Source organism: Phoca vitulina, unplaced genomic scaffold, assembly GCF_004348235.1.
Source record: "Phoca vitulina isolate PV1807 unplaced genomic scaffold, GSC_HSeal_1.0 scaffold20, whole genome shotgun sequence".
In the NCBI taxonomy this organism is placed as follows: Eukaryota; Metazoa; Chordata; class Mammalia; order Carnivora; family Phocidae; genus Phoca; species Phoca vitulina.
Window position 1 is genome coordinate 30,916,655 of NW_022589723.1, and position 13,619 is coordinate 30,930,273.

The 13,619-nt window shown below is 45.5% G+C and overlaps 1 protein-coding gene across 1 annotated transcript; it reads right to left on the reverse strand.

Annotated features, from left to right (window-relative positions):
• Positions 1-388: 388 nt before the first annotated feature.
• Positions 389-13,398, reverse strand: PDCD7 (programmed cell death 7). Its single transcript, XM_032417357.1, has 5 exons — positions 12,492-13,398; positions 10,507-10,645; positions 4,244-4,480; positions 3,886-3,973; positions 389-2,181 (listed from the first exon to the last, which is right to left on the reverse strand). Exons 1-5 carry the CDS (start codon positions 13,362-13,364, stop codon positions 2,058-2,060), a joined length of 1,461 nt encoding a protein of 486 aa, XP_032273248.1. The 5' UTR covers positions 13,365-13,398; the 3' UTR covers positions 389-2,057.
• Between the last annotated feature and the right edge of the window lie 221 nt (positions 13,399-13,619).

Sequence of the window (13,619 nt, forward strand, 5' to 3'; positions counted from 1 at the left end):
TATGGTTAAGTTTTAAAAATATCTTTTAGAGCTACACCTACTAAATACTTATGAATATAATGTCTGGGATTTGCTTCAAAATAATCCAGAGTGGTGGGGATACAGATAAAACAAGATTGGCTATGAGTTGACAGTTATTTGAAGCCAGATGCTGGGTATATGGAAAAAATTATACTATTCTCTTTACTATTCAATGTTGGAAATTTTCCATGATAAATTAAAAAAGACTGTGGTTAAAGATTACGATGACACTGTCCGTATTCTCAGAAGTACAATTCATTAAAGACACTATGTCTTTCTTTCCAAACCCATTAAGAACCAGCAGCTGCTGCCCCTACCACCACGCAAGGCAATAAACCAGGAAAAACTTCTAAAACAAAACCAAACAAACGACAAAAATAATGTTTACTTTATTAAAACTTTGCAGAAGCTGAATGAGGAAAGAGGGAATGGTTTTTTTCCACCTGGGGTTAAATGCCCCTTGGGTTCTGAGTTTTCCTGAATCTCTGCTTCACACTCTTGCTCCCAATCAATGTAGATGTCTTAGTGACAAGGCTGCCTGGATACTGAACACATCATACAATTCATCTTTTATTTCTACTCTTTCTGCAGCTCATCAGAGAGCAAACGGTGGAGATTTATAACAAAAGGACACACAGGCTTATGGGGTTATGTGAGGCTAATCACATTAGATTTTAAGGTTTATGAGCTTAGGCATACACTTTGGAGTGCTGGCCCTCATATCCTATCCATTAACTCTGAAATGCAGAATATATAAATTTAACAGTGCAGATTCAACAGAAAAAGAACAAAGGTGTTAGCATGCTACACCCCAGAGCTTCCAACCACATGAAATCATTTCCAAAGTTGGTGTCCTTTCCTGCTTACCCAGAGTTAGATTCCACAAAGTTTGGTGCTTGAGGTTCACCTCCCTATAGCAAATGTCTATTTCACAAATTTGCATTTTGGAGTGAAAATGTGTTTCATCAGTGTGAAAGTGTGTGCAGTGATTTGGTAAGGAACAAATTTGGGGGCAAAGGCTCAAGCTAAAAAATAAAAATGGTATTTATTCAGCTTTTTGGAAATATAAATAACACAATAGATGACAAAGAGCAAAACAAAACAAACCCCTGACACGTTATATGATCAATCACTTCCAGGCACAACAGCATTTATTAATGAATATAAAAAAATAAATTTGATTTTATTTTTATCTGCTTTCCTCCCAGCTTTAACTACATAGGTGTTTTTGGAAGCTTGAGTTTCTAAGAAAATTCCACAGCTATACCGGCCCCTACAACGTGACTGAGTGAGGTTACGGTCCCACTCCCATAGGGAAATAAATGTCTATCATTGGGGATTCTGAACATCTAAGACCTCCAGGAACTTAAAAAACAGGTGTTTTTGTTAGGATCCTTCTCACATGGGAAAATGCACCCATTATCCGTTAAACCACAATCCAATGTTCTCCGCAGGACTACCAGACTAGGCCACTGAGCTTTTCTGGCAGCCTAGCCTGGAGCCTCTCAAGTTGCACCAAAAGTGGGAGTCACAGAACCAAAGATAAGGCATTTCTGACCTTTCCTCCTAGAAGTCAGAGAGTTCTCTGGGTAGGGAGGGCAAGGAGGTTTTGCATCAAGCCTGCCTTCACGCTCAGTACTGGGGGAAGGGCTGCTAAGTCTACCCAGTGCACACTTGCGTCGAGTGTCTGGAGTGTACTTACCCATCACCACACAAGGCAGTTAGGAGTAAATTAGCAAGTCACCCTGTACCAAGCCCCTTCAAAACAGAGGCAGATTTGGTGAACCAAGGCCACTGCCTGTGGTAATAACCCCAGTTCACCTAGGTCCTTTCCTGAAGAACCGTATTAATCTCCTGATTCAAGAGGCATCTCTGGCCAGGACAGAGCACGCAAGGAAAACGTAACTTCTGGGTAGGGCAATGCCACACGGAGTTTAGAGGTTGTGGTTTAGTCTACAGCACAAGAAGATGGTGGCATCACTAGTATTTAGAGCTGGAAAGAGCCTTGGCCGGACCACACTCCTGGAGCATCTTTACTAATGCAGCTTAATGGCCGTTGCCCAGATGTCGTTGCTGGGGAGCGGGGGAAGGACCCATCCTTGGGGAACGGAGTTGCCTTTGGGATGATCAGATGGCACCAGGTACTGATCCCAATCATGCCTTAATAAGAACATTGTAGAACAACTGTTTATTTCTGTTTTATTCCAAGCAAGATGTTCAGCAACTAAATATTCTATTTCAGGACTTAGCTTTCAAATGACTGACGTACTAGTCCACTAAAGAACTTGACTTCTAGGCATTATGCAAAAGACCGTATTTCTTAAATGTACATACGAAGGGCAAAAAACTGCAAAGAACTTACAATCTTATGGATAACCAAATAATATACAGTTGATCCTCATTATTTGCAGGTTCCATGTTTGCAAAGTTGCCTATTCACGAAAATTCGTCTGTAACCCCACAATCATTACTCATGGTGCTTTCGTGGTCACTTGCCAACATGCACGGAGCAATGAAAAATCTGAGTCCCTGACAGGCACATTCCCACCTGAGGCTGAATAAGGTGACACTGTCTTCTTGTTTTCAGCCTCACACTGTAAAGAAGTGTCCTTTCTACAGTCTATTTAGCACCACGTTTTCCACATATTTGTGCTTTTACTGGTGCCTCTGCTTTAGGAGACGGCCCCCAGGTATTCCGCAGTGCTCGCTAGCACGAGAAGGCTGGCGTGTGTCTCACGGAGAACACATGCTTGCTAGAGAAGCTATGTTGAAGCAGGAGTGACAGTGCTGTTAGCTAGGAGTTCAAAGTTAATAAATCGACAATATATATTAAATAAGGTGTTTTTAAAAAGAAATCCACGTAAAACGATGTTATATATTGATCGGTTGATGAAAACGTTGTGGCTTCAGGCTCACAGGAACCTCACCCTGTATTTCTTTGAGGGGTAGCAGCCCAGTATTCTCTAATTCAGTACATGCAGCTTTACAGAACATAGCTACTGTGAATAATGAGAATCTACTGTACTTATGTTTAAAAGCTAAAACTTGTATGTTAGCCAGAAATATACTTTTCCCAGAACACAAACTTGGTATGCTAAAAAGCATCATTAGAGCTACAGAAGGAACCTGAGGGATCACTTAGTCCAGTGATTTTCAAACCAGGCTTTCAAGACCGCTAGGCCCCAAGCAGGTGTTCTGGGGAATCTAGGAAACAACGAAGTGCTTCCAGTCAATAACAGATTTGAAGTGCCTACGGAACCCACTCATTCCAACTATTTACAAATGGATTTTTCAGAAGACTGCCTTTGGGAAGAACGCTACTGCTGAAGTTTGAAGGCCACATTCTCGTCCATCATTTGCATTTGTAGGTGAGGAAAGTGAGACCCAGACAGCTGAAAACTTGGCCCAGCTCATTAGTAACTGCAGATTAAGATGAGATTCCTTGTTCCTAGCTCTCCTGGCTTTGACCTGTAGGAACTCACAAGCTGGTATGGGACTTAAACAGCCTCCACAGGCAAGTAGGCAGGGAGGGTTTCCTTCCCTTGGTCTGTTTAGCAGCAGAAGAGAATTAGGAAAAGGAAGCCAATGCTTTAAGTCAATACAACAGCTATAGCATGAGACAATACTTGTTGGGCAAATCACAACCTGAGTTTCAGTTTCTTCACCTGTTAAAACAGAGACATCTACTTCTCAAGGACTGAGGACTAAAGGCATGTGTGGCATCCTTAGAACCTAGAAACTTTACATAAACCAGTAAGAAATTAAAAAAAAAAGAGAGATAGCAATAGACCTCAACAACACAAGCACCTCAAGTGCTTCTTGCTACCCAAGGGGAAGGCAACATGGATAGAGTGCCCCTCTGACCTTATCTGGATGAGTGCTGGCAGGGAGTGCTCGGCTTGGAGGTAATACTGTCGGAAGGGTTGCAAGAGGTGAGTGAGAGGGAACTCATCTGAAAAAGAAAAGGCACGTTACCACATCATCACACTTCATATCTAGAGTGTATTTCTCAATGCAAGCTGACTGAGCTTAGGACTATGACAATATGACAATGTGATCAAATATTTCATCTTTATCCATTTCACAGTACACAGTACACAGTTTAGAATTTCAAATCTTGAAGGTGCCATTTGCTGCTTAGCTTAGGTTGAGATCATCCATGAGGAAAAAGAGCTGCCAATCTAGTATTTTCCTTTTCTCCCCTGGTTACAGAGGAACTTACCTGGATCCCCAAATAACTTGGACTCAATTTCACGCTTCTGAAGTAAAAATTTCTCTTTTTCTTTCCTCTGTTTCTTTTCTAATTCTCTTTTCCTCTCTTCCTCTTGTTCTCCTTCCAACATGACTCTGAGGGCTCTCTCTTCAGCTTCATATAATTCAGAGCGTTTTTTAATGAGTTTTCTTAGTCGCTGAAGATGATGCTCAAAAGTCTCATCTGCTGAGGCTGGAGGACAGACCCCTAGGAAGAGATCCAAATGGCATTTTAGATAAAACTTTTTATCCCCAAATCTGTGTTCTAATGAGACTCAAAGTCCTACTTACATTATGAATTTGCAAATTCTAACCCATCTTCAAGGCTCAATTTGATCTTGAGTCTCCAATTAATCTGACCCCACCCTGACTTTCCCTAACTCCTCTCTCTGGATCATACCACTTAACCTGAGTTTATTTATTTCTAATGGCTTTGATCCTTTGGGCTGTGAGCTCACTAGAGAGAAGTATCTTATACTTCTTCACTCTGATATTCCCATAGCACAGGCTCCCAGGCTCAACTAATAAACAATTCTCCTGCTAACAGAGCCTGAAGTTCTGGGAGAACACACTTGGATAATGAGGAAGAAATACACATAACCAACCACACTGACCTCCCAGTCTGCTGCTTAGTGTAGAGTGACCAAATATTTCATTTTGCCCAGTTTTAGTACTGAAAGCACAGCATCCTGGGAAACCTGGGATGGTTAGTCACCCCGATTTAAATGTGAGGTCAGCTAATAGGATAGGCAACATAGCTAGTGCCACAATTGGGAAAATTTGATTACAGACTAGTTAGTAGGTGATATCAGAGGATTATTACTAATTCTGTTATGCGTGATAATGGCATCATAGTTGACTATGCCTATTTTATTTAGGTGTTCTATTTTTGTGCATGAGTGAGATTTTTTTTAAAGATTTTTTATTTATTCATTTGCGAGAGAGAGAGAGAAAGAGAGAGAAGGAGTGGGGGGGGGGGGTCAGAGGGAAAGGGAGAAGCAGACTCCGCACCGAGCAGGGAGCCCAATGAGGGGCTCGATCCCAGGACCCCGGGATCATGACCTGAGCCGAAGGCAGATGCTTAACCGACTCTTGATTTCGGCTCAGGTCATAATCTCAGGGTCAGGAGATCAAGCCCTGAGTCAGTCTCCACACTGAGTGTGCTTCTCCCTTTCCTTCTTCTCCTCCCCTGGCTTGTGCTCTCTCCCAAGTAAATAAACAAACAAACAAAATCTTTAAAAAAATTTCATAAGGAAAATGTTTTAAAATTTAATGAACACTTGAATGGGGTGCAGCTGTGCACTCACTACCACACGGCCCTGCGATAGAAAAGCTGCTGAAGCTCCTGGTGATTCATCCTGGAGTGATGTGGGTGTTGGCCATCCTGTTAGTTCTCAAAGATTTTATTTTATTTTATTTTTTATTTTTTATTTTTTTTTTAAAGATTTTATTTATTTATTTGAGAGAGAGAGAATGAGAGAGAGAGAGCACATGAGAGGGGATAGGGTCAGAGGGCGAAGCAGACTCCCTGCCGAGCAGGGAGCCCGATGCGGGACTCGATCCAGGGACTCCAGGATCATGACCTGAGCCGAAGGCAGTCGCTTAACCAACTGAGCCACCCAGGCGCCCCAGTTCTCAAAGATTTTAAAAGCAAATGTACTTATTATGGAAGCATCTTAACAATACCAGATACAAGGAAGAAAAAAATTCAAACACCATGAACATAATCAACCATTTTTATTTCCCCGTTGAGCCTGTAGTCATTTTTTTCATCCATACATTAGCAACGTCACATAGTTCAACAAAGTATGTGGAATTTCTACATCTCCATTTCAATTCTCTATATTCTTCTCCAGTCTTTGTAATTATTGAATGGCTCTATTCCTCTTTCATCAAATCAATGTACCATAATTTACTTAACAAGCTCCCTACTCCTGGACACTTAGCCTGTTCCAAATGTCCTATTATCATATACTGTTATTGGGCATGTTACTTTTTTCCTTTTACAGATTATTTCTGTAAGAGAAATGCTCAAGAGAAGAAATGTTTATGAGTACTTCCAGGATCGCCTAAATGTGGTACTAAACTGCTTCCTAAAAGAGCTGATCGAGGCCTTTGGAGGTCTGATTCTTTTCTCCTTCAACCATCGCCACTAAGTGGTTGTGGAATTCGCTCTCCTATCCTCACCTCCAAGGCTAACATTTCTCCAGGTCATTTTCTCATGACTGCTTTGCTTGAACAGGTTTCCAATCACTCAGTCCCAACTATAGAAACTCTACAACTCAAATCCATCTTCTACTAAGTTGCCAACTATTTTCCAAATACACACAAAATTCTTATGCAGTGAGAAACTCAAGCTGTCACTACCCTGTTTTGTAATAATTTCATGACTGTTTAATTTTTTTACCTAGACCAGGAATTGGCAAACTTTTTCTGTAAAGGGCCAGATAGTACTAAAATCTGCCAGTACAGGCAAAATACAGACACTCCATCAGCCCCAAAGTGCCCCCCCAAGACCCCAAGAGGAATGGTGGCCTGCCCCCATCTCACGCTGCTGGGCCTGCACCACGAACCCACGCCTCCATCAACCTTTCACTGATCACTTCTGATCTCCATGATACATTCCCTCAGAAATGACAATCCTCACCCAGTCTTTCTCCTGACCCCAAGTACTGACATGGTTTAGGTTCCCTCTGCCTCTCCCACTCACTCCTCCAGCTCCTACATACCAATGCCTTCTTTTCCCTTCAGCCCCCCACACCTTTGAACCTTGGCATGGTGAGAAAAAAATCTGCTACCTCTAAAGTCTTAAGCATGATTCTTTTCTGACTAGGACCTTCTACCCTCCCAGTGCACTTATCTCCTCCCTGGAGACTGTCGGCTTCACTAAAACCTCCAAGTGAATGTATCCAAATCCACCCCCTTCTACTCATCCTCACCACAACTTATGGTCACTCTTAAAGCAAAACCCTAACAGCCCTGTGCTCACCTGCCAGTCGCAGAGCACTCCTGGGAGAAGTCATCTGATTACGATCTAGCGCCAGTACACAACGACATGAGCTGCGCCCACAGCACCTCCCTACAACCATACTCCCATGGGTCTCTAGTTGGCTCGTACTCATTCTTCACAGCACTTATCTCAAACCTTTACTGCTCTCCTAAAGCCTTCCTTCTCTACTGTCTCTGAAGCAAACCGTCTAACCTATCTCAGAGAAAACAGGCTAGTAGGCAGGAAATCTCTTAACTTTCAGCCCCCAATTTCACTCTTTTGCAGGACTACCCATCGTTGTCTCCTTCATTTTCATTCCAGTGGAAGATAGATCATTCTAGGGGCGCCTGGGTGGCTCAGTCAGTTAAGTGTCTGTCTTCGGCTCAGGTCATGATCCTGGGGTCCTGGGATCGAGCCCCATGTCAGGCTCCTGCTCAGCGGGAAACCTGCTTCTCCCTCTCCTCCCCCTGCTTGTACTCTCTCTCCATCAAATAAATGGAGAAATAAAATCTTAAAAAAAAAAAAAAAGATGGATCCTTCTACACTTAAGTTAATCCCTCCACCTGGGATCAGGAGTCTCCCTACCTCCTGCAGGACCTTGAGCCATCAACTATCCCTCCTGCTTCTCTCTGACCCTCTCCCTCTACTCACTCCTTTGCTCGGCAATTAAACATGTTCAAATTTTCCCCACGACCCTAAGATTACCACCCCGCCCTTTACACTGTCAGATACTGATCTTGCTCTCTCCTTTCTTCCCAGGCAAATGTTAGTAAGTTGAACTCACTGTTTGCTTTTCTTACCTCCTATTCTCTCTTTAATCTAGTCTAGTCTACCTAGACTCTACCCATACCATTCTGCTGAAATGCACCCAGCATAGTTCACTGATGATCTATTGGGTACTAATTGTCATGGAAGTTCCTCCATCTTTAGGTACTATCATTATTCCCTTCTTACAGATGAGGAAACCAAGGCAAAGAGACGTTTGGGTAACCTGCCCAAGATAACACAATCTCTCTGAGCATTTGCCACTTTTCAGAAGGAGGGAGGGGACCTACCTTCTCCTTTTACTTCTCTGACCTCTCTTGTGGCCACCCCTTTATCCATCTGGATTTTGACATTCCCTAGGATTTTGTCTTTTTGGCCCTCACCTTGTACTATACAACCTCCTTAAGGTCATGCCTACTTGTGGCTACATGCTGATGACCTCTTAACCAGGATGTACCACAGGCACCTCAAACTTACCATGTCCCAAATTGAACTCACCAACCCCAAATCTGTTCCTCCTCCCATTGCTGAGTTCCCCAAGTTATTTACTTATACACTCCCTCTCTCCTTTATTCCTATTTCTTAAATCCATTTACTCTTCTCCAACTCATCATCTGACCCTTAGTTCACACTCCCATATTATCCATGCCCAGACTACTGAACAGCCTTCTCAGTCTCTCCTTTTCTCCCTCCCTCCTAGATGCTCCAAACCTTTCTCTGCTCCACCAGCACTGATCACTGCTGTCATTTCACTTTCTGCTTAAAATCTTTCAATGGTTCCCCTCAGCTTTAAGCATAGGTGAGAAGTCTAGTCTGGCCCCTAAGACACTTTGCAATGTGGCCTTGCTTACATATCCAGCTTCATTCTCTCAGCCCTTACTTGGAGGTACACACACCTTGAGGGAAAAGTTTTAAGTATATAATGCCAACTAGCAGCTAGTTACCAAATCATTTTACATTCAAGTCCATTAACTCCACAGAAGCTGCTTATTTTCATATATCACAATTCCTCCAAAATTTCCTCCTTCTTCTGGACCAAAGTGAGAAAGACTAATAGTGAGAAATTATGCTAGGAAATCTACTTGGCAAAAGTTTACTGACCACTCACCTCACAGAGGCCATGAAGTAGAAGAATATTAAATAATAGCCCTCAGGTTTTCATTCCCTAAGGAAGAAATAACGGTAGACACCGTAGATGCAAACTCCCTTTTGACTCATGTGCTATGGGGTCATCTGCCTCCGAGGCCTGAATTTGAATCAGCCACTCTGAAGGCTGGCATGCACAAGCTAATCACTTAGCTAGTGAATGAGCTTGGCTGAATACACAATGGTCACATCCCAGTGAAACTTTATTAAGGGTCTGACTCACAGGTTTCATTTATATTTTAAACCACACAGGGGAAGTCATTTGCTATCATGGTACTTGCTAATTTGTGTGTTCTCAAATATCCCTGGTGAATAGCAATGGCCTATAGCCTACTAATAAATAAGGCAGCACGTGGTCCAAACCAGGTGCAAGTGAGGAGGAAGTCACCTCAGCCCAGATCAGGGAAGGATGGAGAATGTTGAATCTGTGTTTAGTTTTGAAGGGTAGTGAGAACTTAAAATGAAAAAGATGGAACTGAGGGCCCTCCACATGAATAGACTGGCAAGAGTAAAGATTAAGACAGGCAAATGTTGGGGTGCCTGGGTGGCTCAGTTGGTTAAGCGGCTGCCTTCGGCTCAGGTCATGATCCCAGGGTGCTGGGATCGAGCCCCGCACTGGGCTCCCTCCTCCTCGGGGAGCCTGCTTCTCCCTCTCCCTTGGCCTGCCACTCCCCCTGCTTGTGCTCTTTCTCTCTCTATCAAATAAATAAATAAAATCTTAAAAAAAAAAAAGACAGGCAAATGTTGAAAGCACAACTAGGGATCTTCTAGAAAACCAATGCTTCCTCTAGAGGCAAGAGGAGACGACTAAGGTTTTCTGATCCAAAAGCATGTAAGCTGAGGACATCCAAGCAGTCTGCAGGGCACTCCCTGTCCTGTCCAACCATTCACACCTCTTATAAATATCAATGTTTCAGGTTGGAAACCTATCTGAAGGGGCATGCCAAGTTTTCAACACCTTCTGAAATACCTCGTAAAGGTAGAATAGCTTTTGCCTTGGTACATGGGCAAAGGTGGCCAGCCCTGCGAACCTCACTCAGAGAAGCGTGGCCAGGAATGCCTGGGGTGGGAATGATGAATCAAAGGAAAGGCAGCATAGTGGGTTCCCACACCTGCCTCTCTTTTCAACCTTGTCAACAAAGGGGTAAACAAAGTCTGAGGCTTCTGCTTCAAAAGTTCTGCGGTACTGCTGACAAGCTTTATTACTCTATTCGGTGAAAAAAAAATTATCAAACATTTTTCCTTCAAAAATTTTGGGGGAGCTAGGGTAAACAAAGGGAAGGAGCAGGGCAACAGAGGAATAAATACAAGTAGAAATGCAAAGCCATGGTTACCTTTCCTTGCTGCTGCCTCTTTCCTGAGCTTCCTCAATTTCTCCAAGGCCCGAAGAATGTCCACCATTCTTTTGGTGTCTGCTTGCTTTTTCCTCACTTCAGATAAGACACCATCAGCAGCAGCTTTAAGTTCCTGCTCCTGGAAAAGAGAGTCCATGAGAAAGACCCTAGTATTAGGAACAGCCTTACAGCAGAGAACAGCTGCCTAGAAGGTAGATTTCAGAAGATCAGACAGTTGCAGGGTTAAGAGTTTCTACTGGATCTCCATCTCAATTTCCTAGGCTGGACGAAATTCCTCTCCTACACTGGTCCAGCCAAGAGATTATCTTCTCTGCAGTTTCCACGTGGGTGCTGATCTTTGTTTCTTCCTTGGAATTTCTTCAAGTGTAGTCCAAGGAACATCTGCATCAACTTTAAGTTGGGGCTCTTATTAAAAATGTAGACTCCCGGACCTAAAGATTCAGACTAGGAGGAAGATAAGGAATGGGTTGGAAGGGCCCAGGACTCTACAATTCTGTCAGTGACACACAACACGTTTACTCTTCTTAAGTTGGTTCACATGTAGACAAAATAACTCCGGTTCCTCATGTGGATGGTAAGAAAGATCCTTTTGCCTAAAGCTCTCTTCCCATCTATCAAATAAATGCCTATAATTCCACCATTACAACCACACCATGCTGTTTCCCTCTTCTTCTATTACCCTCTCTGCCTGGAACTGCACCTGTTGCTTTCACTTTGCTTTGACATCTCCTTTAAGACTCAGTTCAGATGTCACAATATCATCCACAAAGCCTTCCCTTACACCATCCCCCAACGGACTGGATATTCCTTCTCTGGGTTCGATAGCACCTACAGTTGAAACCCCAACACATACCATGCTGTACAGACATGGTCCCCATGAGGCTCTAAGCCCCTCAAGGACAAGCACTATATCCTATTCATCCCTATCACCAGCATTGGGTCTGGCACATAATGGGTCCTTATTAAATGTCTATGGAACTGATGCTAACTCCCTTAGATTATGGTGCTGCCTCCAAGTATTCTCCTTTAAAGCACAGATATTCCTGGAAGTGTGAAGACAAATCTTGCCATCACATTTCAGCGGGGAGTTGTATCAGATTCTAGGGCAGTAACAGACACAAGGAGGAAGAGGAGGGAGGAAACCCTAGCTGGTTGTAGAGAGTGAAGGGAGGGCGGCAAGCACCTAGAGGCACTCAGAAATAATGAGAATGCCTTCAACAACTATCTGATCAATTTCCATTTTCACCCTGGCCCCTAGGTAAGATCAAAAGACTTTGGAATCAGCCAACCTGGGCTCAGATCAGGAGTAAAACTGCTACAAACCAGTTTGTGATTGTTGGCAAGTGAGCTTCTCTACGCCTCAATTTCCTAATTTGTAAAATGGCGAGAATATGGTTTACCTCTCAGCGTTGTTACAGGGATTAAAGATCTGGCATATGCAAAGGCTTTAGCATAGTGTCTAGTATGCAGCAAGTGCTCAAAAACACCAGTTAAACCTGGGGATATGTGGTTTAAAATTCCTAAACAAAGTAATCCTGGGAAAGTCATCACTACTGCCCCATCAGCCAATTAGGGTAAGGCACCAAGTGCTCTATATTTTGTATTAAAATCAGCGAACCAATACAAGAAACAAGGACCCAGATTTTTGTTCGCCTTGAATGTTAGTAAGTGGACAAAACATTGTAGCAGGAAACAGGGCGTTTGTAATCCCCGCAACGTCACTGTGTAATCCTATACTTTGTATTTACAGGACCCGCAGTACACCTTGAGCATTTGTGTTCTGTACTATGCGTCATTTACACGCAATCAACATGACGACGAGGTCGGAAAGCCTGGCTACCTTTTTATTTTACGAAAGAGGAAAAGGAGGCTTAAACATGGGAAACGACAGCGCAAAGCCTCACGGCCCTTCAGGTTCCAAACATCACTACCTCCAGCCCCTGCGCATCTGTTGCTGCTCTTACCCGCTTCTTCTCCTCCACCTCCTGCACGCATTTGACCCTCCAAAGGTCAATCTCCTGCTCGCGCTCCGCTGCTCGCGCGGCCTCAGCCTCCCGCTCGGCTTCGCGTTCCCGGGCCCTCTCGCGAAGCCGCAGGCGGCGGCGCCGGACCCTCTCCAACCTCCGCCGCGCCTCACCCACATAGGCGGCCTGGGTTAGCAGCTGTAGTCCCTCGGCCAGTTGGGCGCGCAGCGGCGCGACCTGGGCATGCAGCAGTACCCAGGCCGCGCCATCGGCCTCGGCCTCGCGCAGGGCCTGGCCCAGGTCGCGCAGCCGCCGCACCAGGCGCAGAGCCCCGCGCAACCGCGCGCGCACTTCGCCCAGGCTGGGCCCGGCGGGCGCGCGCGGAGGCACCGGGCAGCCGGTCCGCCGCGGGGTTCCGAACACCGCCTCTAGCCACTGCCGGTCGCGCAGGCGCTGCAGGGCCGCGTCCCCGAGTACGTCGGACGGCGGCGGTGCCTCAGGCCAGTGCGGGCTCCAGGGCGGCCCCGGGCCGGGCGGCGGCGGTCGCGGCCGCTCCCCACCGTCGGTCCCCGGGAAGGGCCGGCATTGGGGCGGCGGCGGGGGCAGCGGTGGTGGCGGCACCGGGTAGAAGACGCCACCGCCGCTACCGCCGCCGCCTCGAGAGGCTTCCCCGGAGGCCCGGGGCTGCAGAGCCAGCGGGGGCTGGAGGAAGGGGGCGGAGGCCCCCGGAAAGGGGCCGGGCCGCTGGGGAAGAGGCGGCGGGAAAGCCGGGGAGGGCAGCGGCGGTGGCGGACAGCCGAAGGGAGCGGGAGGCGGCGGCTGCGGAGGCGGCGGGCCTGGGCGACCCGGGGCGAAGAAGGGCGGCAGAGCCATATCCACGACGGAGGGAGTCTGAGCAGTGACAGAATTTGAGTGGTTCCCCTAGAAAGAGTGTCTTCCGGGGAGGAAGTGACGTAGTACACGCGCGACGCCAATACGACGCGCGGGTCCGAGAGCCCCCGGCATTTGTGGGCGTTTATTCAGTTCTTCAATTCCTAAATACTGCTCTTACTGAGCATTCTAGGTGCGGAGCCAGATGTATTGCAAACATTGTAACTAACAGATACAGTTTCCCTCGTGAAACTACCT